The sequence below is a fragment of the Pan troglodytes genome, chromosome 5, assembly GCF_028858775.2.
Source record: "Pan troglodytes isolate AG18354 chromosome 5, NHGRI_mPanTro3-v2.0_pri, whole genome shotgun sequence".
NCBI classification, from domain to species: Eukaryota; Metazoa; Chordata; class Mammalia; order Primates; family Hominidae; genus Pan; species Pan troglodytes.
This window is the reverse complement of record NC_072403.2, coordinates 183,275,019-183,302,785: the sequence shown is the minus strand read 5'-3', so window position 1 is coordinate 183,302,785 and position 27,767 is coordinate 183,275,019. Positions and strand designations below refer to the sequence as shown.

The following is a 27,767-nucleotide window of genomic DNA, read 5'->3' as shown; positions in this document are numbered from 1 at the left end:
GCCGGCGCAGTCGCAGAGAGGGGCGGCGCGGCGGGCCCGGGCAGGCGCAGAGAGGGGCGGCGCGGCGGGCCCGGGCAGGCGCAGAGAGGGGCGGCGCGGCGGGCCCGGGCAGGCGCAGAGAGGGGCGGCGCGGCGGGCCGGCGCAGGCGCAGAGAGGGGCGGCGCGGCGGGCCGGCGCAGGCGCAGAGAGGGGCGGCGCGGCGGGCGCGCGCAGGCGCAGAGAGGGGCGGCGCGGCGGGCGCGCGCAGGCGCAGAGAGGGGCGGCGCGGCGGGCCCGCGCAGGCGCAGAGAGGGGCGGCGCGGTGCTGTTGGGGAAACGCGGCGCAGGGCATAGAGGCACGCCGGCGCGTCCCCGGAGGGGAGAGGTCGCTGGACGAGCGGGAGTGAGGCGCGGCGCAGGCGCAGAGACGCACGTCGCTGAGCTGACGGTGGCAGGGCGTGTTGCAGGCGCACAGTCGCACGCCGCCGGGCGGGGAGCGCGGGGGTGGCGCGGTGCAGGCGCAGAGACACGTCCCCGGCGGCGCGGCGCAGAGACGGGTGGAACCTGAGTAATCTGAACAGCCCGGTTCGGGCCCCCCCCTGCTTGCACCCGGGCACTACAGGACCCGCTTGCCCACGGTGCTGTGCCATTGCGCCCCCTGCTGGCGACTAGGGCAACTGCAGGACCCTCTTGCTTGCAGTGTAGTGGCGGTACGCCGCCTGCTGGCAGCTAGGGACATTGCAGGGCCCTCTTGCTCACATTGTAGTGGCAGCACACCCGCCTGCTGGCAGCTGGGGACACTGCCGGGCCCTCTTCCTTGCAGTGTAGTCAGGGCACGCCCTCTTCTGACCGCTGGGGGCACTACAGGATCCTCTTGCTCACAGTGTAGTGGCAGCCCGCCCCCTGCTGGCAACCAGGGCACTGCACGGTCCTCTTGCTCATGGTGTGGTGCCCCTACGCCACCTCCTGGCAGCTAAGGACACTGCAGGGCCCTCTTGCTCACAGTGTAGTCGTCGTTCGCCCCCTGCTGGCAGCCAGTGACACTGCCAGGCCCTCTTGCTGGCAGTGTCGTGGCTGCAAGCCACCTGCAGGCAGATGGGGACTAGGCAGGGCCCTCTTGCTCCCGGTATGATGGCTGGCGTCCCCTACTGGCCGCCTCCTGCACCACTTAAAGTCAGAGCGCCAGTTATTAATCCCCATCAGTTCTGTAAATTAAAACTGAAAAGGAGCTATTACTGGGAAGAGCTGATGTCCCAGTTATTAACTTGGAAGAAAGATTTTTCACCAAGAGGCAGTGCAAAGATGGAAGACAACTTCATTCAAAAGAAATACAGTGTAAAGAGCTTATTGTAGAAAAATAGGGAGGAGTGGGCTGATAGTGCATGAAAACAGCCTAAGAGTCCTGTGTGGGGAATTTTATTTTGGACTTCACATTCCTGCCTCTGTCTCAAGTCTCCGCCTGTTTTCTTTGGTTCTCCTGCTACTGCCTTAGGTCCCCAACTTGCCCCACTTAGGCTTGTGGGACCTCCTTACTGTTGATTGAGGTACATGTGTGGTGATCAATCCGAATCCACTCTGGCACCAGCCTCCTTCCCGCCATCCCAGGCAGGCTGACAGTGGTCACGTTTGTATCTACTGCACCTTCCTCTTTTGAATGTCTTTCTCTGCCCTAATCTGTACTTATGGTGCCAGGTTTCTCTTAAGAATGTCCCCTTTGTCCTTCTTATCAGCATGTAGCTAGCAATATTCTGACATTTTTATTGCAGAGTGAATGATGATTGGGGCATCTTAAGAGAAGTTCTAGGGTGTTTCTGCGTAGGTACCTCTTCTCCCTCCTAACCACAATTGACAAGTGCCCATCCACTCTAGCACTAGAGATGCTACTAATATGTGCATTTTTGGGGGTCCCTCCAGGTGAGCCTTCACAGACTTTCCCTTTTCCAGGAGCTCCCCCTCCTGTTCATGTCTAGCTAGCTATCTACTCTAACAGAGCCCACTATCCTGTGTCTTTCCCAAAAATAGTGAGAGAATGATTAATTGGAAACCATAAGAAATGATATGCATGTAGGTGAAAACTTTACAACTTACACAAATAATCACTCAAAATCATCCTTACACTAAAAATGCAAAACTATACAATTTCTAGAAGAAACTACAGAAGAAAAGCTATGTGCCTTTGCGTCTGGTAATGAATTTTAACAAATGACACACAAGGTTGATATACACAGAAGAAATGACAATGTGGATTTCTTAATATTTACAGTTTATACTCTGGAAGAGACCTTGTTAAGAGAACCAAAAGACAAGCCACATATGGAAGAAAATATTTGCAAAATACAGATCTGAGAATTTGTATTCAAAATATATTAAAAATTGTTAAAACTAAACAATAAGTTAAACAGCCCAATTAAAAATGCACACAGATCTGAACAGACACCTCAACAAAGAAGATCTACAGATGGCAAGTACACTTACAAAAAGATGCTCAACATACTAGAGACCTGAAAACCATAAAAAGCACAGCTGGTCTATATATAAGACCAAATATAAGACCAAATATAAGACCAAAATATGCCACCACAAAATATAATGGTAAGAAACCAGAATATGCAACCCCAAAATATGTCCCTTTGGCTTAAGAATTATTCCAAGCTAATTATTTTGGGAAAAAAAATGCTAACAAAGGAAGTTGTGAAAACACAGTAGAAATTACTTGTGTAAGGAAAATTTACATCTATAAAGGAAATAACCATTTAATAACCTTTGTAATAACCTTTGTAATAAACCATTGTAATAACCTTACAATCCAAAAATAACATTCCTAAGTATTTTGACAACTACTTTGATGTTATTTCCAATCAAAACCTACCATGAAACCCCGTCTCTACCAAAAATACAAAAATTAGATGGGCATGACGGCATCTGCCTGTAGTCCCAGGTAATCAGGAGGCTGAGGAGGGAGGATCGTTTGCACCCAGGAGGTAGAGGTTGCCATGAATACTTATGCCGAAGTGGCATATTTTGGGCTGACATAGTCTGATCCCCTTTGGCTACTATAAACATTTGTCTGCAGGTTTTTGAGCTACCTCTCTTGACACCAAGAAGAGAACGATAACTAAATCACTAAAGAGTCTTATCAATGGAGAATGCATGGACTTAAGTCTGTATAACGAACCTTACCCTTGTCTAATGTGCTTTTGCTAGTTAACTCCCCACTAATGCACCTCAAATCTTCTTTCTTTAAGTTGAAGACAGTATTTATGCTTGAACTGAAAGCCACCTGTTGGAGATTTACTCATTTTTCCCTGAGTATCTCCCATGTAACCATAAGGTATACATGTTTTTAAACTTTTCTGTTTTTCTCATTTTAATCTGTCAGTTTTTACAGAGCATCCCATCTAAGAATTCCGAAAACAAAAAATTATTTTTCCTCCCCTATTACAAATTGGGCATTTTTTCCAAAGCTAAACAAGTCTCACCTTACAATCCAAAAATAACATTCCTAAGTATTTTGACAACTACTTTGATGTTATTTCCAATCAAAAGCTACCATGAAACCCCGTCTCTAACAAAAATACAAAAATTAGATGGGCATGATGGCATCTGCCTGTAGTCCCAGGTAATCAGGAGGCTGAGGAGGGAGGATCGTTTGCACCCAGGAGGTAGAGGTTGCCATGAGCTGAGATTGCACCTTTGCACTGCAGCCTGGATGACAGAGCCATACCCTGTCTCAAAAAAAAATTTTTTAAAGGAAAACTATAGCCATTATAGCTTATCAGATTCTAGTCTTGTTTCTTGTTTCTGGGCTATTTTTACCCCTTTGTAAACTGGATCCTGCCATCTGATGAATTTTGTCCCACAATGATACTTGGGGAACAAGAAGCCAAGTATTGTCTCTCCTACTAATGTATCTATTGTCAGTTAATTTGAAGGTCTCCAACCCTGGAACAAAGTTAGAAGAGGAAGGTTCTGCTCCCCAAAATGCATAACCAAATTGTGGTACATTCATGTAATGGAATACTATTTAGCCATAGAAAGGAACAAGCTATCAACTGACACAAAGACATGAGTGAATCTTGCATGCACATTGCTAAATGGAAGAAGACAGTCTGAGGAGGATACACACAATGTGATCTCATTTAATGAGACACTGGAGAAGGCAAACTATACAGATGGGAAGCCATTGGCTCCATGGGGTGGGGGTTTGAAGCATTCCATATGATACTTTAATAGTGGGATATCTGCCACAATGCATTTGTCGAAATATGCAGAATTTTACAGCCAAATGGTTAAAGCAAACTCTATTCAAATTAAATAGAATTACTCAGGATGTGGAGTATCCCAGGACAGAATACATCATGTGAAAAAGAATTTATGCTACAAATTACTATGGTTTGGATGTGGTTTGTCCCCGCAAAAACTCATGTTGAAATTTGACTCCCACTGTGTCAGTGTGGGGTGGTGGGGCCTAGTGGATGGTGTTTGGGTCGTGGGGATGGATCCCTCATGAATACATTAATGTCCTCCATGGGGGTGAGTGAGTTCTGTTCTCACAGGAATAGATAATTCCTGCAGGAGTAGGTAATTAAAAAAGAGTCTGGCTTCCTTGGCTTCCCTCTTGCTTTCACTTCTGCTATGTGATCTCTGGGGCACCCCTTGCTCCCCTTCCACTTTCCACCATGAGGTGAAAAAGACTGAGGCCCCGCCAGATGCAACTGCCCAATCTCAGACATTCCAGCCACCAGTATTGTGAACCAAATGAACCTTTTTTACTTATAAATTACGCAGCCTCAGGTATTCTGTTACAGAACCACGAAATGGACTAAGACACAAATGTAGGTAAAAACTCACTGAAGGTGTAGGGAAAATGGTGTTGACCTAAGTCACTTTGAAAAGGAACAGAATCTGTAGGCTGAAGGCACATGAACTATACTTCATCATTGGATTCCACTTTATAAAGTTCTTTCCAACAAAAGCAATTGTGAACAATTGTAAAACCACAGTGTCTGTATCTGGAATAAAACAATGACTTACAAAAGTCACAGATGGTGGGAACCAGGTTTCTCACTGTTGAAGTGGGAGATTACAAATTAGCAAGGCAAGAAGGCTAGAATGATTCATGTGATAGTAGATCAGAGGTGGAGACATCAACGTAAACTTATGTTTAGTTTAATATAGATACACACAGTTCTACATAGAAAACTTTATAATTAGGTGTGTATAGGTAGGTTAGACACACACATATACTTCCTAGCATTGCCAATGAGGGACAAGATACAATGTGCTCATTCAGCAGCCAGATGTAAGTTTTCCTACCATTCTGAAAGGAATCAGGCTCTTTGAAGAAATGTCTGATACTAGAACTGGGACAGTAAATATAGGAGCCAGGATAATCTGGAAGTATCAGAAAGTAAGTAAGTACTAAAAAATTTAAAATATATCAAAGAAAAATAAGAGCCAATAAAAACAGCTACTGATGGCCAACACAGGAATGAATTGTGCAACATAATACTGTAGTGTTGAATAATAACTAAAGCTTAAAGTCATTATCTAGGTGTCTGTATTTGTATACCTAGGTGAATAAGCAAATGGAGTTGCATAGAAATCTCCTTTGCAAAAGAATTCCAAATAATTGATGTAGACACTCAGCCACCAAGAAGGTGGAGCCAACTCCTCACTCCATAACTGTGGGCTCTGCATAGTGACTTGCTCCAAAAGAACACATGGACCCTAAACCCAAACCCGAACCCGAACCCTAACCTGAACCCGAACCCCTAACCCCTAACCCTAACCCTACCCTAACCCAACCCTAACCCAACCCTAACCATAACCCTAACCCTAGCCCTAGCCCTAGCCCTAATCCCTAAGCCCTAAGCCCTAAGCCTAACCCCAACCCCAACCCCAACCCTAACCCTAACCCTTCCTCAGCCTCTCAACCTGCTTGGGTTACAGGTATGAGCCCCGGTGCCTGGCCAAACATTCCATTTTATATGCATATGCTAGGAATGAATAATCTCTAAACCAATAGCAATATTATACTTAGGAATAAATGGAATGAAATGACAAGACTTAGATGAGGGAAATTATAAGACATTACTTAAGGAAATTAAACTCCCAATAAATGTAAAAACTTATCTTATTTGTGGATTTGTAGACCACATTGTTAAGTTTCCCAAAGTACACGAAGCAATCCGTGGATTCAATGTTATTCCTACAAAAATCCCAAAGGCCTTGGGACAGAAGTGGATAAGCTGATCCTGATCACATCCCAATTTCAAATTTTATTACAAAGGAACAGTAATAAAAACAGTGGGATCCTCGCACAGGAATAAACAGAAAGATCAACTGAATTGAATTGGGAGTCCAGACAGAAAACAATACCTCTATGCTCAACTGATTTTAGACAAGGTCCATTACCAGTAAATTGGGGAAAGAATCCTGTCCTCAACAAGTGATGTAAGGCAACTTGCTATCCACATAAAGGGAAATGAAATTGTATCCTTACCTCATACCACATAAAAAATTAACCTACAATGGCTCAAAGACAAAAATAGGTGAAAACTAAAAACTCTGGAAGAAAACATACAGTTAAGCATTCATGACCTTACATGTAGCAATAGTTTCTTACATCTGACACCAAAAGCACAGACCACAAAAGGAAAAATAAATCAATTTATTTCCTCAAAATTTACAACTTTTACGTCTCAGAAGACATGAAGAAAAAAGTTGAAAGACAAAATGTTATAATAGGAAAAACAACTGTCTTATAGTATACTCTCAACACTCAACACAGAACACTTCTGTTACCAGATACATCGGTTTTTTCCCCACACAGACCAAATCTTGGGTACCAGCTGGGTGTCCTACAGTGCAACCCAATTGTGACAGTAAATGGAGAAAGCATCAGACCCCACAGGCTAAGGACTCAGTCCTAGGAATACACGTCATGCCCCTTGTTGCTTGCAAATTTAAATGACAAACACAAGGATGGTAAAAAGAAAGTGACTTTATGCCAGAGCTTAGCTGAAGGGAACATACAGGCTCTTGCCTTAAGGGAAGCGCTTCCACTTTCTGGGCAGAAAGCAGGGCTTTCGGACTTGCCAGAATGGCACGCAGGGGATGAGGTGAGGAGGTGCAGGGTCTATGGGACATGCTCTGATGTTTTCTCCATTAGGTGATCTTGCTAGCACCACCATGGGCAGAGCCAGGTTGTAAATTGACTGTTGTCTGCTGCCAATCTCCTGGTGGGGGAGAGATATGGAAGTGCCAGTTTGTTTCAAGGTTTGGTCCCTGGAACTTTTAAGTTATCACACAGTTGGAAAAGTTTGCAGTATAGGAAGTGTCTGGTGGAGAGACAGTAAAGCTTATAATTGCATTCCTAAAGAGCTAAGTGCAGGAACAGCAAAATGGTAAAACTAATTCATTTATTCTGTAAGAAAATATGGGTACTCCGTTACAAGACTGTAACCACTTAAGGTGCCAACCACAAACAGTAGGTTCCCAGGTTACCTTCTGTCTGACTTTGCTACAGATTGGAGGCTCCCACAACACCCTTATTGGGTTCAGCAATTTGCTACATCACATTGCACAACCCATGAACGCAGTGTACTTACTATTCCTGACTTATTACCAAGGATCTTTTAAACGCTACAAATGAAAAGCCAGACGAAGAGATGCACAAGGTGAGGTATGTGGAAGGAATGCAGGCCACCCATGCCCTCACCAGACATGATTCTCCCAGTATCTCCTGTGTTGGGAGAGCAACACAGATGCTCTCCCAACCCTGTCCTTTATTACACAGGCAAATTGGTTACGTCTGTGGCCATAGGTGATCAACTCAACCATCAGCACCTCTCCCCTTCACAGAGATGGGACGGGGGAAGAAATTTCAAATCCTCTAATGACAAGGTGGCTTCCCTTGGCAGCCAGCCCCACTGAGGCTATCCAGGTGCCCCCAGCCATCAATCATTTCATTAGCATACGAAAGACACATTACTTCGTACATTCCCGAGGCTTAGCGCTCTGTTTCAGGACACTGCAGCAGAGACCACACATTAACTCTTATTACGTTCCAACAACCTATAAAATGGAAGAAAATGTCGGCACATTAGATACTTCATTAGTGTCTGTTATCCAGAATGTATAAAGAACTTTTACAACTCCACAGCAAAGACAACCCAATCTAAAAATTGACAAAAGACTTTAATACACACTTCACCAACAAGCACATGAAAAGATGCTTAACATCATTACCATAATTAAAACCATAAAGAGATAACCCTTAACTCACACAAGAATAGTTATACTAAAAAATAACAAGTGTTGACAAAGATGTGCAGAAACTTGAACTCTTAAACACTGCTTGTGACAATATGTGACAATATGTGACAAAATGGTGCAGCCAACGTGTAAAATAATTTGATGTTTCTTCATAAAGTTACAAATAGATTTACCATATGACTCAATGATTCCATTCCTAGGTATATACCCCAAAGACCTGAAAACAGCTGTTCAAACAAAAACCTGTGTGCTCCTTAAATGTGTCAAGGTCATAAATATGCAGGAAAGTCTGGGGAACAGTTCCAGGAAAAGAAAACTGGATCCAAATGAAAAAAAAAAAACACACATTATACTCCCAAGTGTGGCACGAGGTAAAAGTGAAGGGAGTTTGTGGACCGAATTATCATGTAGGAAAAATGCTGATTTCCTGATCTAGGGGTTATGTGGTAGTTACCTGGGAGAGCGTCCAAGCTTTCAGTGCAATATACCGCAGTATTTTGTGCGACACTGCAAATCTGGTACGGCAATAACTGTTGGGGAATCTAAGGGAAGAAACAAGTTGTATTTTGTACTACTACTGGAAGTTGCTTAGAAATATGACATTATTGGAAAGTAAGTTACTTTTTAAAACAACCATGTCAATACCATGCCAGCAAAGCAGACACATCATCAAAATCCATTACGGAGGCTATAGTTCAGCCAAAGCTGTAAAACCCTTAAAAAAGTCTCAATGTCAACAGGGTCCACATACTAGATAGTATTATATTTATTAGTATTAGAGGCCATTGTGTCAATATATTAGTGTTACAGCATGGTATGGACATTTAGATTAGTGTTAGGGAATGGTGTGGATATTGTATTGGTGTTGGGGAATGGTGCAGATATTACATTAGTGTTAGGGCATGGTGTGGATATTATTACATTAGTATTAGAAGCGATGGTGTGGATTAGATGAGTATTAGGGCATGGTGTGGATATTATTACATTAGTATTAGAAGGGATGGTGTGGATTAGATGAGTGGTAGGGCATGGTGTGGATATTATTACATCAGTATTGGAAGCGATGGTGTGGACTAGATCAGTGATAGGGCATGATGTGGATATTACTACATTAGTACTGGAAGTGATGGTGTGGATTAGATCAGTGATAGGGCATGGTGTGGATATTATTACATTAGTATTAGAAGCGATGGTGTGCATTAGATCAGTGATAGGTCATGGTGTGGATATTATTACATTAGTATTAGAAGGGATGGTGTGGATTAGATGAGTGGTAGGGCATGGTGTGGATATTACTACATTAGTATTAGAAGCGATGGTGTGGATTAGATCAGTGTTAGGGCATGGTGTGGATATTATTACATTAGTATTAGAAGCGATGGTGTGCATTAGATCAGTGATAGGGCATGGTGTGGACATTATTACATTAGTATTAGAAGGGATGGTGGGGATTAGATGAGTGGTAGGGCATGGTGTGGATATTATTACATTAGTATTGGAAGCGATGGTGTGCATTAGATCAGTGATAGGGCATGGTGTGGATATTATTACATTAGTATTAGAAGCGATGGTGTGGATTAGATGAGTGGTAGGGCATGGTGTGGATATTATCACATTACTATTGGAAGTGATGGTGTGGATTAGATCAGTGATAGGGCATGGTGTGGATATTATTACATTAATATTGGAAGCGATGGTGTGGACTAGATCAGTGATAGGGCATGATGTGGATATTACTACATTAGTATTGGAAGCGATGTTGTGGATTAGATCAGTGATAGGGCATGGTGTGGATATTATTACATTAGTATTGGAAGCGATGGTGTGGATTAGATCAGTGATAGGGCATGGTGTGGATATTATTCCATTAGTATTAGAAGCGATGGTGTGCATTAGATCAGTGGTAGGGCATGGTGTGGATATTATTACATTAGTATTAGAAGCGATGGTGTGGACTAGATCAGTGATAGGGCATGATGTGGATATTATTACATTAGTATTGGAAGCGATGGTGTGGACTAGATCAGTGATAGGGCATGGTGTGGATATTATTACATTAGTATTGGAAGCGATGGTGTGGACTAGGTCAGTGATAGGGCATGGTGTGGACATTATTACATTAGTATTAGAAGGGATGGTGGGGATTAGATGAGTGGTAGGGCATGGTGTGGATATTATTACATTAGTATTGGAAGCGATGGTGTGCATTAGATCAGTGATAGGGCATGGTGTGGATATTATTACATTAGTATTAGAAGCGATGGTGTGGATTAGATGAGTGGTAGGGCATGGTGTGGATATTATCACATTACTATTGGAAGTGATGGTGTGGATTAGATCAGTGATAGGGCATGGTGTGGATATTATTACATTAATATTGGAAGCGATGGTGTGGACTAGATCAGTGATAGGGCATGATGTGGATATTACTACATTAGTATTGGAAGCGATGTTGTGGATTAGATCAGTGATAGGGCATGGTGTGGATATTATTACATTAGTATTGGAAGCGATGGTGTGGATTAGATCAGTGATAGGGCATGGTGTGGATATTATTCCATTAGTATTAGAAGCGATGGTGTGCATTAGATCAGTGGTAGGGCATGGTGTGGATATTATTACATTAGTATTAGAAGCGATGGTGTGGACTAGATCAGTGATAGGGCATGATGTGGATATTATTACATTAGTATTGGAAGCGATGGTGTGGACTAGATCAGTGATAGGGCATGGTGTGGATATTATTACATTAGTATTGGAAGCGATGGTGTGGACTAGGTCAGTGATAGGGCATGGTGTGGATATTATTACATTAGTATTAGAAGCGATGGTGTGGATTAGATGAGTGTTAGGGCATGGTGTGGGTATTATTACATTAGTATTAGAAGCGATGGGGTGGACAAGATCAGTGATAGGGCATGGTGTGGATATCATTACATTAGTTTTGGAAGCGATGGTATGGACTAGATCAGTGATAGGGCATGATGTGGATATTATTACATTAGTATTGGAAGCGATGGTGTGGATTAGATGAGTGTTAGGGCATGACGTGGATATTATTACATTAGTATTGGAAGCGATGATGTTGATTAGATCAGTGATAGGGCATGGTGTGGATATTATTACATTACTATTGGAAGCGATGGTGTGGATTACATGAGTGTTAGGGCATGGTGTGGATATTATTACGTTAGTATTAGAAGCGATGGTGTGGATTAGATGAGTGTTAGGGCATGCTGTGGATATTATTACGTTAGTAGTAGAAACAATGGTGTGGACTAGATCAGTGATAGGGCATGGTGTGGATATTATTACATTAGTATTGGAAGCGATGGTGTGGATTAGATCAGTGTTAGGGCATGGTGTGGATATTATTACGTTAGTATTAGAAGTGATGGTGTGGATTAGATGAGTGTTAGGGCATGCTGTGGATATTATTACGTTAGTATTAGAAACGATGGTGTGGACTAGATCAGTGATAGGGCATGGTGTGGATATTATTACATTAGTATTAGAAGCGACGGTGGGGACTAGATCAGTGATAGGGCATGGTGTGGATATTATTAGTATTGGAAGCGATGGTGTGGACTAGATCAGTGATAGGGCATGATGCGGATATTACTACATTAGTATTGGAAGCGATGGTGTGGACTAGATCAGTGATAGGGCATGGTGTGTATATTATTACATTAGTATTGGAAGTGATGGTGTGGATTAGATGAGTGTTAGGGCATGGTGTGGATATTATTACATTAGTATTGGAAGCGATGGTGTTGATTAGATCAGTGATAGCGCAAGGTGTGGATATTATTACATTAGTATTGGAAGTGATGGTGTGGATTAGATCAGTGATAGGGCATGGTGTGGATATCATTACATTAGTATTAGAAGCGATGGTGTGCATTAGATCAGTGATAGGTCATGGTGTGGATATTATTACATTAGTATTAGAAGGGATGGTGTGGATTAGATGAGTGGTAGGGCATGGTGTGGATATTACTACATTAGTATTAGAAGCAATGGTGTGGATTAGATCAGTGTTAGGGCATGGTGTGGAATTTATTACATTAGTATTAGAAGGGATGGTGGGGATTAGATGAGTGGTAGGGCATGGTGTGGACATTATTACATTAGTATTAGAAGGGATGGTGTGGATTAGATGAGTGGTAGGGCATGGTGTGGATATTATTACATTAGTATTGGAAGCGATGGTGTGCATTAGATCAGTGATAGGGCATGATGTGGATATTATTACATTAGTATTAGAAGCGATGGTGTACATTAGATCAGTGATAGGGGATGTTGTGGATATTATTACATTAGTATTAGAAGGGATGGTGTGGATTAGATGAGTGGTAGGGCATGGTGTGGATATTATTACATTAGTATTGGAAGTGATGGTGTGGATTAGATCAGTGATAGGGCATGGTGTGGATATCATTACATTAGTATTGGAAGCGATGGTGTGGACTAGATCAGTGACAGGGCATGATGTGGATATTACTACATTAGTATTGGAAGCGATGGTGTGGATTAGATCAGTGATAGGGCATGGTGTGGATATTATTACATTAGTATTGGAAGCGATGGTGTGGATTAGATCAGTGATGGGGCATGGTGTGTATATTATTACATTAGTATTAGAAGGGATGGTGTGGATTAGATGAGTGGTAGGGCATGGTGTGGATATTATTACATTAGTATTGGAAGTGATGGTGTGGATTAGATCAGTGATAGGGCATGGTGTGGATATTATTACATTAGTATTGGAAGCGATGGTGTGGACTAGATCAGTGATAGAGCATTATGTGGATATTACTACATTAGTATTGGAAGCGATGGTGTGGATTAGGTCAGTGATAGGGCACGGTGTGGATATTATTACATTAGTATTGGAAGCGATGGTGTGGATTAGATCAGTGATAGGGCATGGTGTGGATATTATTCCATTAGTATTGGAAGCGATGGTGTGGACTAGATCAGTGATAGGGCATGGTGTGGATATTATTCCATTAGTATTAGAAGCGATGGTGTGGACTAGATCAGTGATAGGGCATGCTGTGGATATTATTACATTAGTATTGGAAGCGATGCTGTGGATTAGATGAGTGGTAGGGCATGGTGTGGATATTATTACATTAGTATTGGAAGCAATGGTGTGGACTAGATCAGTGATAGGGCATGATGTGGATATTACTACATTAGTATTGGAAGCGATGGTGTGGATTAGATCAGTGATAGGGCACGGTGTGGATATTATTACATTAGTATTAGAAGGGATGGTGTGGATTAGATGAGTGTTAGGGCATGGTGTGGATATTATTACATTAGTATTGGAAGCGATGGTGTGGATTAGATCACTGATAGGGCATGGTGTGGATATTATTACATTAGTATTAGAAGCGATGCTGTGGAATAGATCAGTGATAGGGCATGCTGTGGATATTATTACATTAGTATTACAAGCGATGGTGTGGACTAGATCAGTGATAGGGCATGCTGTGGATATTATTACATTAGTATTGGAAGCGATGGTGTGGACTAGATCAGTGATAGGGCATGATGTGGATATTATTACATTAGTATTGGAAGCGATGGTGTGGATTAGATGAATGTTAGGGCATGTTGTGGATATTATTACATTAGTATTGGAAGCGATGGTGTTGATTAGATCAGTGATAGGGCACGGTGTGGATATTATTACATTAGTATTGGAAGCGATGGTGTGGATTAGATCAGTGTTAGGGCATGATGTGGATATTATTACGTTAGTATTAGAAGTGATGGTGTGGATTAGATGAGTGTTAGGGCATGCTGTGGATATTATTACATTAGTATTAGAAACAATGGTGTGGACTGGATCAGTGATAAGGCATGGTGTGGATATTATTACGTTAGTATTGGAAGCGATGGTGTGGACTAGATCAGTGATAGGGCATGGTGTGGGTATTATTACATTAGTATTGGAAGCGATGGTGTGGATTAGATCAGTGTTAGGGCATGGTGTGGATATTATTACGTTAGTATTAGAAGCGATGATGTGGATTAGATGAGTGTTATGGCATGCTGTGGATATTATTACATTAGTATTAGAAACGATGGTATGGACTAGATCAGTGATAGGACATGGTGTGGATATTATTACTTTAGTATTAGAAGCAATGGTGGGGACTAGATCAGTGATAGGGCATGGTGTGGATATTACTACATTAGTATTGGAAGCGATGGTGTGGACTAGATCAGTGATAGGGCATGATGTGGATATTACTACATTAGTATTGGAAGCGATGGTGTGGACTAGATCAGTGATAGGGCATGGCGTGGATATTATTACATTAGTATTGGAAGCGATGGTGTGGATTAGATGAGTGTTAGGGCATGGTGTGGATATTATTACATTAGTATTGGAAGCGATGGTGTTGATTAGATCAGTGATAGCGCAAGGTGTGGATATTATTACATTAGTATTGGAAGTGATGGTGTGGATTAGATCAGTGATAGGGCATGGTGTGGATATCATTACATTAGTATTAGAAGCGATGGTGTGCATTAGATCAGTGATAGGTCATGGTGTGGATATTATTACATTAGTATTAGAAGGGATGGTGTGGATTAGATGAGTGGTAGGTCATGGTGTGGATATTACTACATTAGTATTAGAAGCAATGGTGTGGATTAGATCAGTGTTAGGACATGGTGTGGATATTATTACATTAGTATTAGAAGCGATGGTGTGCATTAGATCAGTGGTAGGGCATGGTGTGGACATTATTACATTAGTATTAGAAGGGATGGTGTGGATTAGATGAGTGGTAGGGCATGGTGTGGATATTATTACATTAGTATTGGAAGCGATGGTGTGCATTAGATCAGTGATAGGGCATGATGTGGATATTATTACATTAGTATTAGAAGCGATGGTGTACATTAGATCAGTGATAGGGTATGTTGTGGATATTATTACATTAGTATTAGAAGGGATAGTGTGGATTAGATGAGTGGTAGGGCATGGTGTGGATATTATTACATTAGTATTGGAAGTGATGGTGTGGATTAGATCAGTGATAGGGCATGGTGTGGATATTATTACATTAGTATTGGAAGCGATGTTTTGGACTAGATCAGTGATAGGGCATGATGTGGATATTACTACATTAGTATTGGAAGCGATGGTGTGGATTAGATCAGTGATAGGGCATGGTGTGGATATTATTACATTAGTATTGGAACCGATGGTGTGGATTAGATCAGTGATAGAGCATGGTGTGGATATTATTACATTAGTATTGGAAGCGATGGTGTGGACTAGATCAGTGATAGGGCATGGTGTGGACATTATTACATTAGTATTTGAAGCGATGGTGTGAATTACATCAGTGTTAGGGCATGGTGCGAATATTATATGGGTGTTAGGGCACGGTGTCGATATCATAGTAATGTAGAGCACAGTGTGATTATTATATTAGAGGCCACTGTAAGAATATATATTAGCAGCCACTGTGTCTTGGACGTTGACCATGATACTAGGGTATACTCCAAACAGTGAGATTTGGGGGTTTTATTTTTCTAGATTAATTTCTTCCTCTGCTGAGTACTCTAAAGACTCACTCCTTGGCACTCAGGGCCGTGGACAGGAGCTTTTTACTCACCAATGAAGAACACCAAATTAACATGACCCTCGTGCTGCCCTGAGGAAGTTGAAGCTCCTCGCTGCTTCTGGCACCTCAGCGGGAAGTTGGTTGGGGCGGGATCGCGCGCCCTCTGGTGGAGCCATGGTTCAGCACAGACGCTCTTGCTCACAGTTTCTCGGCGGATGTGCGCCCCCTCCTGGCTGTCCTGAAATACCTATAAAATTCAATATTCAGTTTATTCAGTGTCATAATTTTGGAAATTCAAACCGAAATAAAGGCCACTATATCCATACCTTTCGCATAAATGGTGATGGAAGAATTATTTGGAAGCCATATGGAATGAAGTGACTCTATACACAAATTAAAACACAAAAACCTACTCAAAATAGTCCAGAGACTACAACTTGAAATGCAAAACTATAAATAATCTAAAAGAAAACCTAAGAGACATTGGATTTGGTGTTGAGTTTTAACACACAGCATCAAGTGCCAATTCGTGAAAATACTGAGAACAGACTTTATAAAACTAAATTTTCTACTATGAAAAACCCTATTCAGAGAACAAAAAGACAAGACACACTGTGAGAAGATATTTACAAAATACAAACGTGATTTTAAAAACTGTATTGAAAATACACAAACAACTCTTCAAACGAACACTAAGAAAACTAAAAACCCAAATAAAACTGGGTAAATATCTGAACAGACATCCAGCCAAATAAAATACATAGATAGCAGGCCAGGTGTGGTGGCTCATGCCTATAACCCCAGCACTTTGGGAGGCTGAGGCGGGTGAGTCACCTGAGGTCAGGAATTTGAGATCAGCCTGGCCAACACAGTGATACCCTCTCTCTACTAAAAATACAAACAAATTAGCCAGGCATGGTGGTGGGTGCCTGTAATCCCAGCTACTTGGGAGGCTGATGCAAGAGAATTGCTTGAACATAGGAGGTGGAGGTTGCAGTGAGCCAAGATCACGCCACTGCACTCCAGCCTGAGTGACAGAACGAGACTCTATCTCAATAAAAAAAAAAGAAAAAAGAAAAAAAAGAAAATATACAGATAGCACATAATCACACAAAAGGACGCTCAATATATCTCATTAGGAGACTGGAAATTAAAATAATGCTGAGATATCACTGCACACCTAGTACAACTGTGGGACTCTTAAAAAAGCTCAACAGTAACAATTGGAGGTTGAAGAACAATAGGTACGGCCATTCATTACTGGCAGAATGCATGAATGGGTACAGCCACTTTGGGAAACAGTTTGACAGTTTTTCCCAAAGATAAACAAGTCTTACCTTACAATCCAACAAATGCACCCCTAAATTGTGTATGTTTAGACAGCTGCTTTGAAAAATTTTGTTCAAACAAAAACTAGCATGTAATTATATACGAGCCACTCTACTCATCATGGCCAAAACTTGAAGTAATCAGAACATTCTTCAATAGCTGAATGCATAATCAATTTGAAGTACAACCATGCAATGGAATGCCATTCACCAACAGAAAGGAATGAACTGTCAATCCATGAAAAGAAATGAATGAATCTTGCATCTATGTTGCTAAGTAAAGGGTGGCAGTATGAAGATGCTATACATTATATGACTCCATTCATATGACATTCTGGAAAAAGCACAACCAAAGAGATGATAGTCAGATCAGTGACTGTCTGGGGTGGGGATTTGAAGTATTCTGTATGCTACTTCAGTAGTGGATATCTGACAGTATGCATTTGATAAAACCCACAGAATTTTAATGCACAAAGAACAAATCACAATCTACACAAATTAAATTATTTAGGATGTGGAAGTATCTAAGGACAAAATACAGAGTGCAACCAAGAATCTAACTGTATTACCAATGTATGTTGCAAGTGGTGGGCCAAAGGTGCTGAGCTGGAAATGAGTAGAATCCATAGACTAAAAACAAAATGTACTATATACATGAACAGTGGACTCTATTTTATAAAGTTATTTCCCATAGGGATAATAGTTAATTTTGAAACCACTATATCTGTAAAAAGAAAAATAACCATGATTTTCCTCTATATTATCAACATTCCACTTTTAACAGCAAATTGTGGGGGGGTGGGGTGGGTGTTTCCCACACCAACCAATTTTCCAACTCTCTGGAAAACAATTGGGTATCCTGTAATTCAACTGTGACACTGATTACCTGGAGTTAGTATACACCCTACAGGTTAAGGGCTTAGTAACACCAGACTGTCCACAACCTCAGATGCCAATCACAAGTAATGAATCCCCAGTTTACCCAAACTTCTATATGACTTGGCTAGAAACTAGGCATTCCTACACCCCCTCTTCAGGTTTGACAATTTGCTATGATGGCTTATGGAACTAGGAAATACTTACTTATGTTTACCAGTTATTATGGTCTCAATGTGTGTACACCCCCACCCCAAATTCCTATTTTGAAATGTAATCCCCAAAGGGATGGTATTCAGAGGTAACCGAGAGGTGATCGGATCATGAGGGTGCTGTCCTCATGAATGAAACCAGTGCCCTTATAAAAGCGTCTAGGAGCCCGTTTCCCCATTCTGCCATGTCACGACATGCTAGAAGGCACTATCTATGATAGATGAGCCCTCACTAGACATCAAATCTGTCAGCCTTGATCTGGAACTTTCCAAATTCCATATTTTAGGAATTTTTATGGAAGCTTCATCATGTAGACATGACAGATTATTAACTCAATTTCCAGTCCCTTCACACCCTCAAAGGATTGCATGTTAAGCTAAAAGTTACAACCTTCTTATCATGGCTTGGTCTTCCTGGTGACCATCCCCATCCAGGAACCCACAGAGTGTCCTTATTAGAACAGAAGCCATTCCTATTATCCAGGAGATTCCAAGAGATTTAGGAACTCTGCGTCAGGAACCCGGGCCAAAGACCAAATATTAGAACACAAGATGCTCCTACTGTTCAGGAAATTGTAATAGTTTTAGGAGCTCTGTACCAGGAACTGCAGACACAGACCAAACATATATTTCTTATTAAGTCCCAACCTGGAATCTTGATCAAGAATGAATTCCTTGTTCCCAATGGTACAAGGGATGAAATAAATGGCAGATAGATAGTAGGAGCCAGGTTCCTCACTATTACAGTGAGAAGTTACAGATAAAAAATAGGGAAGCCTAGAATGATCTCTGTCATAATGAGTCAGAATATATATATACAACATAAGTATAAACTCACATTTAGCTTAACATATACACAGATGGTTCCACATAGAAACCTTTATAATTAAGTGGGTACATATAAGTTAGAAGACACACATATATTTCTTTGCACTGTCAGCTGTAAGTGTCATGATGCAATGACCATATTTAGTGTCCAGATGTAAGCTTTTCATACCATTCTCTAACAAAAGAAATCAGGGCTATTAGAAGAAATAGCTGAAACTAGGACTGGGACAGAAAATATATGAGCCAGGGTACTTTTGAAGTAACAGAAATAAATTATTAAAAAAACATGAAATTATGTAAAAGGAGCCAGTGGAAAGAGCTACCAATGGCCACAGGTATGAACAAAGAGCAACAAAATACTATAGAATTAGATAACAACCAAAAGATTAAAGTAACTATCTGTGGATCCATACTGGTATAAATAAATGATTAAACAGATATGCAAATGGGCTGAATAGAAATCTCTTATACAGAAGAATTCCAAATACCTGATATAGACACTCAGCCATCAAGGAGGTGGGGCTAACTCCCCACTCCTTAAGTATGAGCTCTGCATGATGACTTCCTCCAAAAGCATACATACAATATAGACATGGGAAAAAAGTAACTTCACAGTGAAAAACCTGAAAACACTGCCTCAACCAAGTGATAAAAGTTAACATTAATGGTGATAACACATCTTGAGAGCATGAAGTGACTAGACTAGCACTTGCAAACCAAAAATAAAATTCAAAGATCTTTCCCACAACCACCTCTCCACCAGGGGACACCAAAGTTAACCTGGAAGACTGGTTCAGGCTATGATGGGAAAGAGGTGGTCGGACATGCCTCAGTATGCCCTCCTCCCTTTTGGAATTCAGGAAAAGCCAATCAGCATTTAACATCAACACGACCTTAAATCTGATAAGAAACATTTACAATCTATTCTCTCTGAAGCCTGCTACCTGGAAGCTTCATCTCCATGATAAAACCTTGGTCTCCATAACCCCTTATCATAACCCAGACACTCCTTTCTATTGATAGTAAGTCTTTCAACAAACTGCCAATCAGAAAAATTTTAAATGTACCTATAACCTGGAAGCCCCACCCCACCCTAATCCTTTGGGTTGTCCCACCTTTCTGGACCGAACCAATATATATCTTAAATACACTTGATTGATGTCTCCTATCTCCCTAAAATGTATAGAACCAACCTGCACCCCAACGACCTTGGGCACATGTTCTCAGGGTCTCCTGAGGGCTGTGTCATGGGCCATGGTCACTCATATTTGGCTCAGAATACATCTCTTCAAATATTTTATGGTCTTTGACTCTTTTTGCGGACACACTACACATCTGCTCTGCTTCCCCCAAACCCCTAAACCCAGGCTGATTATGAGAAAAACCCCAAGTAAACCACAATGGAGGACATTCTACACAATACCTGACCAATCCTCCTAACACTGTTCCAGGTCCTCAGAAGTAAAGTCTGAGAGACTGCCACAGCCAAGAACAGCCTGACATGATGACTAAATGTCCTATGGGATCCTAGATAGGATCCTGGGAGAGAAAAAGGCAGAACTAAGGGAAACCAAATAAGATGTGAGCTTATTTAATAATATAGTAACATCCAGTCATTAACTATGACAAGAAATGATATAAGATGTTGGTCAGGAGTGGTGGCTCATGCCTGTAATCCCAGCACTTTGGGAGGCTGAGGCGGGCGGATCACCTAAGATCAGGAGTTCAAGACCAGCCTGGCCAACGTGGTGAAACCTCATCTCTACTAAAAATACAAAAATTAGCCGGGCGTGATGGCAGGCGCCTGTAAAACCAGCTACTCAGGAGGCTGAGGCAGGAGAATTGCTTGAACCTGGGAGGCGGAGGTTGCAGTGAGCCGAGATCACGCCACTGCACTCCAGCCTGGTTGAGACTCTGTCTGGAAAAAAAAAAAAAAAAAAAAGATGTTAAACCTATCTGATACATGTTGATATGTTAAAAAGAGGGGAAACTAGGTTGCGTCTACATGGGAAATCTGCATTTTCTTCCCAATTTCTGTATGAATCTAAAACTAATTTAAAATAAAACCTCTATTTAAAAATTGTAATTTTTTCAGATATCTGCTAAATTATTTCTACTAAAAATTAATAATTGGCAGTAACTACTCCTACTTTTAAAAATAAGAGCATTCATGATACTGCAAAGTAAATTATACAGACTAATACATACTTTCAAAGAAACGCCCCTTTTACATGTTTTATGTTAAGATAACATATATGTGTAAACATGGTCGTATCATTTTTCTTATGGTGTAGTTCACTCTCTAAGAAAGCTGGTCATCTTAGAACCAGGGAAAAAAATTCACATTTTGGAGACTATTTCAATTTACGGCTGGATGTTTTCAAAGTATGACTTTGTGAAAAAAAAAAAAAAGTTCAAATTGATTCCTTGTGACTGGATCACTTATTCTAATGAATGCTTGCCTTTATTTTGTTTCCCAGCATTTCTTTCAGCTACGATACAACAGAAGCAAATATTTGCCACTGGAAAAAATATTCAAAGACACTCTTAGGTTAATCTATAGCTGATGACAGTCAGTCTAGTCTACATAGCAAGCGGCTTCAAGATATGATTATTTAGCTAAGCGGGAAATGGGACGTGACTGCTGCCTCATTCCCACGCCTCTCTGGACCTGATAATTTAGAGGAAGCTCACATTTGCAAGATAAAAATTTTCTTTTCCTTCTCAGTATTAAATATGCTGTCACAATAGAAGAAAGCTTTACTGACTTCTTAAATGATGTGTTGAGACCGGAAACCTAAAATGATAGTTACTGAGAATAGTGCTAATGCCCTAAGTTTTTAGTCACACCCTCACCTAGGTAGGAACCTAACCAAAAGGGGAGAACTGTTGAACAAATTACGGGAGGTCATTGTTTTGGTCACAACTCCTGCATTAGGCCACACTGAGCAGGCAAAACCAGAATGGAGACACTCACGCTGAATGACACACAACGAAGCTGAAACTTTAAGGAAGTAGATAGATCCCAAAAGAGCTCCCTTTTTCCCTGAAGAGACTCCAGTCTACCTGAGTCAGCATAAAGAAGTCCCCTCTGCTTTAATTCTTACCAAAACAAGTAACTTGAAGTAATCTGATATTAACAAATCAGTTGTTATTTTCTATTGCTCTATTTATTTCCGCCTTACACAACACAGTGTTCTGCTATTGCCCAGAGGGCACTGAGACCAAATAAAACTTGAAAATGCCACACTGAAAGCAAATAAGTCCTAATAACTCAACTTACAACGATAACAAAGAGTGACACCAATGCCCAAAGTTTTGATCAATATCTCAAAATTGAGAGGCTGACCAAAAGGGAGGAATTCTTACATCAAACAACATTTGGGCTTTAGAAGCCTCCCAAGGAGTCCTTGTAAAGAGTCGCGGCCGGGCACCGTGGCTCACGCCTGTAATCCCGGCACTTTGGGAGGCCGAGACGGGTGGCTCATGAGGTCAGGAAATCGAGACCATCATGGCTTACAAGGTGAAACCCAGTCTCTACTAAAAAAAAAAAAATACAAAAAAATTAGCGGGACTTGGTGGCGGCAGCCTGCAGTCCCAGCTACTCGGGAAGCCGGGACAGGAGAATGGCATGAACCCGGGAGGCGGAGCTTGCTGTGAGCTGAGATCGCGCCACTGCACTCCAGCCTGGGCGACAGAGCGAGACTCCGCCTAAAAAAAAAAAAGAAGAAGAAGAAGAAGAAGAATCGCAACCTAATTTACTATAGAAACAAACTGAAAACCTGACTTGGGAATGTATCATTGTAACAAATAGCGGCGGTTCAGCCAATCACATCAGCCGAGTGTCAGTCAATGGCCAGCAGCCAGCTGTTCAAAACAAGTTCCAAGAAGGCAAATCCGGGCTGTAACCAGGTCTGTAACCAATCCAGCCACCTCTATACCTCACTTCTGTTTTCTGTATGTCACTTTTTTTCTCTGGCTATAAATTTAACCTGCACATATTGTGTGGCAGATCATTCTGAACCATTTTTGGTCTGGACTGCTGCCTGATTCTAGAACCACAAAAAAAAGCCAATTAAGATCTGCAAACCCACATTTGTTGTAATTTTGTATTTTAACAGTTGTGCCCTACAAAAGACATTAAGCTGAAATTAATCAAAAATCATTTATGGTCATGATTAGGTCATAAAAAATTGTCAAACATAACAATTCTTCAAAAAAAGCTAAAAAGTATTTTTTAAAAATATTGTTGATGGAAAAAAGAGTGCAAAAGTAGATAGGAAAATTATGTACAAAACTAAAAACAGAGGAGAAATTAAAAGTCAAATAATTGCATCAAACTGGAAACCTAGAAAAAATGGGTGATTTCCTAGTAAAAATACACATTAACAAAATGGGCACTGAAATAAGGCAACTATGAATATACCAATTAGCATAGAAAAGCTAAGAAAGGTCCTTAAAGATCTCCCAGTGGAAAAAGGCCCCAGGACCATCTGGGTCCATAGCTTAGTGTAAGCTGACTTAACTAAATGTGATTTTACACTCATGCATTGCATACATATGATGGTGGTCCCATGAGATAAAAATGGAGCTGAAAAATTCCTTCCTAGCCATCTTGTCATAAGCTCATGGCTCAAAGCATTACCTTTTCTCTGTTTTGATACCATGAAAGGAAAATAAATCTCAGGACCCCCAAATCACTAAGCCAAGGGAAAAGTCAAGCTGGGAGCTATGTCAGGCAAACCTGCCCTCATTCTATTCCTAACTAAGATAGCTACAAAGATAAAAAGCTACATACCTCACTCACAATTTGCCCACAAAGAATTTCCTTTTGGACAAAGGACAGACAGCACTCAAAGTCATCCCTCACCTGAGACAGATGCATATCTGATTGCTTCCTCTGCCCTATTATTTATGTAAAAATGCAGATTCATTGAGCCAGACTAAATTGTGTATTCAGTGGAAGGCTGATCAAGGATTCAAAAGAATGCAACCTTTTGTCTCCAACCTACTTCTGACCTGGAAGCACCCCCACTTCCTGCTTCCAGTTGTCCCGCCTTACTGGGCCAAATGACTGTATATCTTACACGTCTCATCTATCCCTAAAATGTACAAAAGCAAGCTCTACCCTGGCCACCTTGGACACATGTCGTCAGGACCTCCTGAGGCTGTGTCAAGGGTGTGTCCTTAATCTTGGCAAAATAAGCTTTCTAAATTGACTGAGACCTGTCTCAGATATTCTGGGATCACAATCTACAATCACCATGGTGTTATAGTTGACTGCAGCATTCAGTACAGAGACATGCTGTACAGGTTCGTAGCCTGGGAGCAATAGGCTATACTATGTAACTTAGGTGTGGAGTGGGCTACACCATTTAAGTTTTATAAGGACACTCTACAGTGTTCACACAAAGATGAAATCACCTAAGGATAGATTTCTCAGAAAGTATAACATCGTTACGAGATGCCTGAGTGTACTTTAAATGGTCAAAGCCTAGGAGAAAAAAAGAAACTTAACTCTTGTTATGGGTTAATAACAAAGCTTAAGAGAGTTAACATAGTTCATCTAATCTAAGATGCCAATGATTAAAAAACATTATTTTATGCACCATCACAAATAGGTTGCCAATTAAACCGACTTTCTGAATAACACACAAATGTGAATTTACTTCTATTAATGCCAGGAAAGTAAAATGAAAAATAAATTATGGTTTTGACATGTTAAAGCAAATAAGGCGGGGGTTAGCCTGAGGCCTTCCCTAACCAAACAGAAACCGAACTTGGAGGCATTTGAACTGACTTAAAAAAATTAACAAACCAACCACAGTCAATGCCAAAAAGCTCAGCAGCCAGTTGGCTGTATGACTAGGGACGCTGAGGGAACCATTCCCACAACAGGCGGTCGCCTAGCTGGAGCCACTGAGGAGCCTCACTTAGGGGCCACCCTAAGAGCTCAAAGCCCCAAGCCGATTTCCGTTCTGGTGCTTCCTGCGTGATTCATGAACCATTCCTTCGCTGAAATAAACTCCGCTTAAATTTATTTTACCTAAAATCCTTTTAACAGACAAAGTCCAGTATTTACACTTAAAATACGGTTGTGAAAACTCACATCTACATCTGCTCTTCAATATTTTTCAAGTACTTTAACACTCTAAGAAACACGAGCCACTGGAGCGCAAATAAAAGCAAGTCGTGGGGTGCGCGTCTCCCTGGGGCTCTCCATGTTGCCCTCAGGGTTTCTCCCTTCTCTGTCCCGGATCCACCCCAAACAAACCCAAATTGCTCAAAAATTAAAAAATGAAACAACTCAGGTATGCTGTAATAATGAATAACAAAGCCACTTAATGATGGGCCACTTTGTAAAATAAAATAAATACAACTTGAGAAAGTGGAGCGCGAGGCAGCGCGGCCTCCTCAACACTGAGCCGGGACAGAAAGCTTTTTCCTCACCTTTCCTCGGGCAGCCTCGGGGACCATGAAGCCACAGCTTCCCCAGTCGTTCCTGAGGAGCTGAGGAGAAGGAGGCTGGGTCGTCCCTGGCCACGGTCCCCAGGTGTTCCTATAGAGCCAGCGGCGTCTCCCGAGTGGGTCCTGAGGAGGAGGAGGCTGGGTCCTCTCAGGTGTCCCTGTAGGGATGGAGGCGTCTCCTGCGTAGGTCCTGAGGAGGCGGCTCGGCTCCGCCCCCTGGAGCCGCAGGGCGTCTGTGCCGGAACCCGGGCGCCTCTTGAGGTTCTGTGAGGCGGCATCGCGCCCCCTGACGGCCGTCGCAGGCGGTGCAGGATGCTCAGGTGCTCGCGGTCGAGCTGTGGCCTCGCCCCTCCGGTGAATCTCCGAAGTTCACTGTTCTGACAATTACACGCCATGACTTTTGAAAAACCAGCTGAGGCCGGGCGCGGTGGCTCACGCCTGTAATCCCAGCACTTTGGGAGGTCGAGGCGGGCGGATCGCGAGGTCAGCAGATCGAGACCATCCTGGCTCACACGGTGAAACCCCGTCTCTACAAAAAAATAAATAAATAAAAAATTAGCCGGGAGTGGTAGCGGGCGCCTATAGTTCCAGTTACTCGGGAGGCTGAGGCAGGAGAATCGCTTGAACCCGGGAGGGGGAGGTTTCAGGGAGCCTCCTCTAAACAGAAAAGACCGACCCCCAGTCAGTGTTTTATTTTCCCTGATGACCGCAGGCCATGAACTTATGGAACAATAACGTAATTAGGCTCTTGGACCCAGGGAAGTAGCTCCATGCCACCTGCCCTCATTTGCTGAGCCTTTTGGTTTCTCGGATCTGCTACTCAGTTTCCAGTCTCTTCCTCCCTGCCAATGCTGCCAGCGTGCCTCTTCTGCAAGCAGCAACCGCCTTCCACCTTCCATTCTCTACTCTTTAGCCGTCATCTGGCTGGACTTTTCAGAGCGGACTGCAAAGGAGAATAAACTGGCTGAGTCTGAGGGTGCACTCACATGCAAAGTTGCAAGCTTTAATGTACCCATCTTGGCAGATTTTGGCTCCTTAGAGTTCTTTCTCATTTGGGGATCTCATGTGCCCTCTCATGAGGTGGGCTCGCTGACTGTCTGCGCTGGTGGCATCTGGCAGCACCTTGTCAAGTGCACCTAGGTAAGAACCTGGCTGCACCTGATGCTTAGCCAAATGGGGAGCCCACAGTTCTGTGTATCAGGTGATGTTTAATCTCTGGAGGCTAATGATCGTGAGGGAGCGATACTGTCTGGGACTGTCCACATATTGCGTCTGAGTCACTGAAGGAAAAGAATGTAGGGTCTGTTTGCTGGGACTGGACACCTCCATAATCACATGCTCCGTGAAATGCAGGCAGGAGATCTCGCTTTCTACCTCTGGGATGGGAGTGTGCAGTTTCAGAGTGAGACTAGCTCACACAACTGACTATTTGGGAAAGAGAAATGAAATCAGATGCAGCAATTTAATATCCACTAAGATGATATCTTAATCACAAACACTCTTCTGGTTTTTAGAAATGTGAATGTTATTTACACTAGGTTAAAAAACCTGAATATCCAACAGCATGACACCGACTAAAGAAATACTGGCGCACTCTGGAACCTTGCACACCACTTATTGGTATGGGAACAATGGGAACACGCCTATGCAAAGATGTGCATGGAAATTAGAAGAATGCAACACTGTAGAACAGATGTGACTAGGTGCATGATCAAGAGCACACAAGACCAAGCCTGCCTCTGCACACACAAGACCGCGCCTGAGTCTGCACCACGTGACGGGACCATTGTGGAGCAAGCCTGGGAGATTCTGATGTAGGCAGCAGAGGCGTCACTTAGGGACCAGACTTCCGTGGGAAACCACCATCTCCTTCCAACCCAGATGCACTTCGTGGGAAACGCGAGCAGATGAAGGTCATGTAGGAGACGAAAGAACTCGCTCCCCAAGCCCATAGGCCTTTGTCCTCCACCCATGGACCGAAGCATCTTGTTAGATGACGGCCGCCCGCAGCCAGCGCCAGTGGAGAACCTGCCATGGAGCAGAGGTCCGTAAAGAACTGCTGACTGTCACTGTCCCTACTTGGGGGCCACTGGGGGATCTGATGCATCTCACTACCCTTTGTAAAGGAATTATTGAAAATGTCAGCCCTCTAACAAGGCATAGGTTGATTAGTTACAGGATTTAACATTTCTATTTT

General features: G+C 42.2%; 1 protein-coding gene across 3 annotated transcripts; it reads right to left on the bottom strand.

The window, feature by feature from the left end:
- Nucleotides 1–6,638: 6,638 nt before the first annotated feature.
- Nucleotides 6,639–26,324, bottom strand: LOC134810228 (putative protein FAM157A). Of its 3 annotated transcripts, none has more exons than XM_063812715.1 (4): nucleotides 25,553–26,324; nucleotides 15,910–16,105; nucleotides 7,977–8,059; nucleotides 6,639–7,221 (listed from the first exon to the last, which is right to left on the bottom strand). In XM_063812715.1, exons 1-3 carry the CDS (start codon nucleotides 25,577–25,579, stop codon nucleotides 7,995–7,997), a joined length of 288 nt encoding a protein of 95 aa, XP_063668785.1. In that variant the 5' UTR covers nucleotides 25,580–26,324; the 3' UTR covers nucleotides 6,639–7,221; nucleotides 7,977–7,994. The 3 variants fall into 3 exon arrangements, with proteins under 3 accessions (XP_063668785.1, XP_063668786.1, XP_063668784.1); XM_063812716.1 differs by having other exon boundaries at nucleotides 7,984–8,059; XM_063812714.1 differs by having other exon boundaries at nucleotides 6,639–8,059; nucleotides 25,553–26,322.
- Between the last annotated feature and the right edge of the window lie 1,443 nt (nucleotides 26,325–27,767).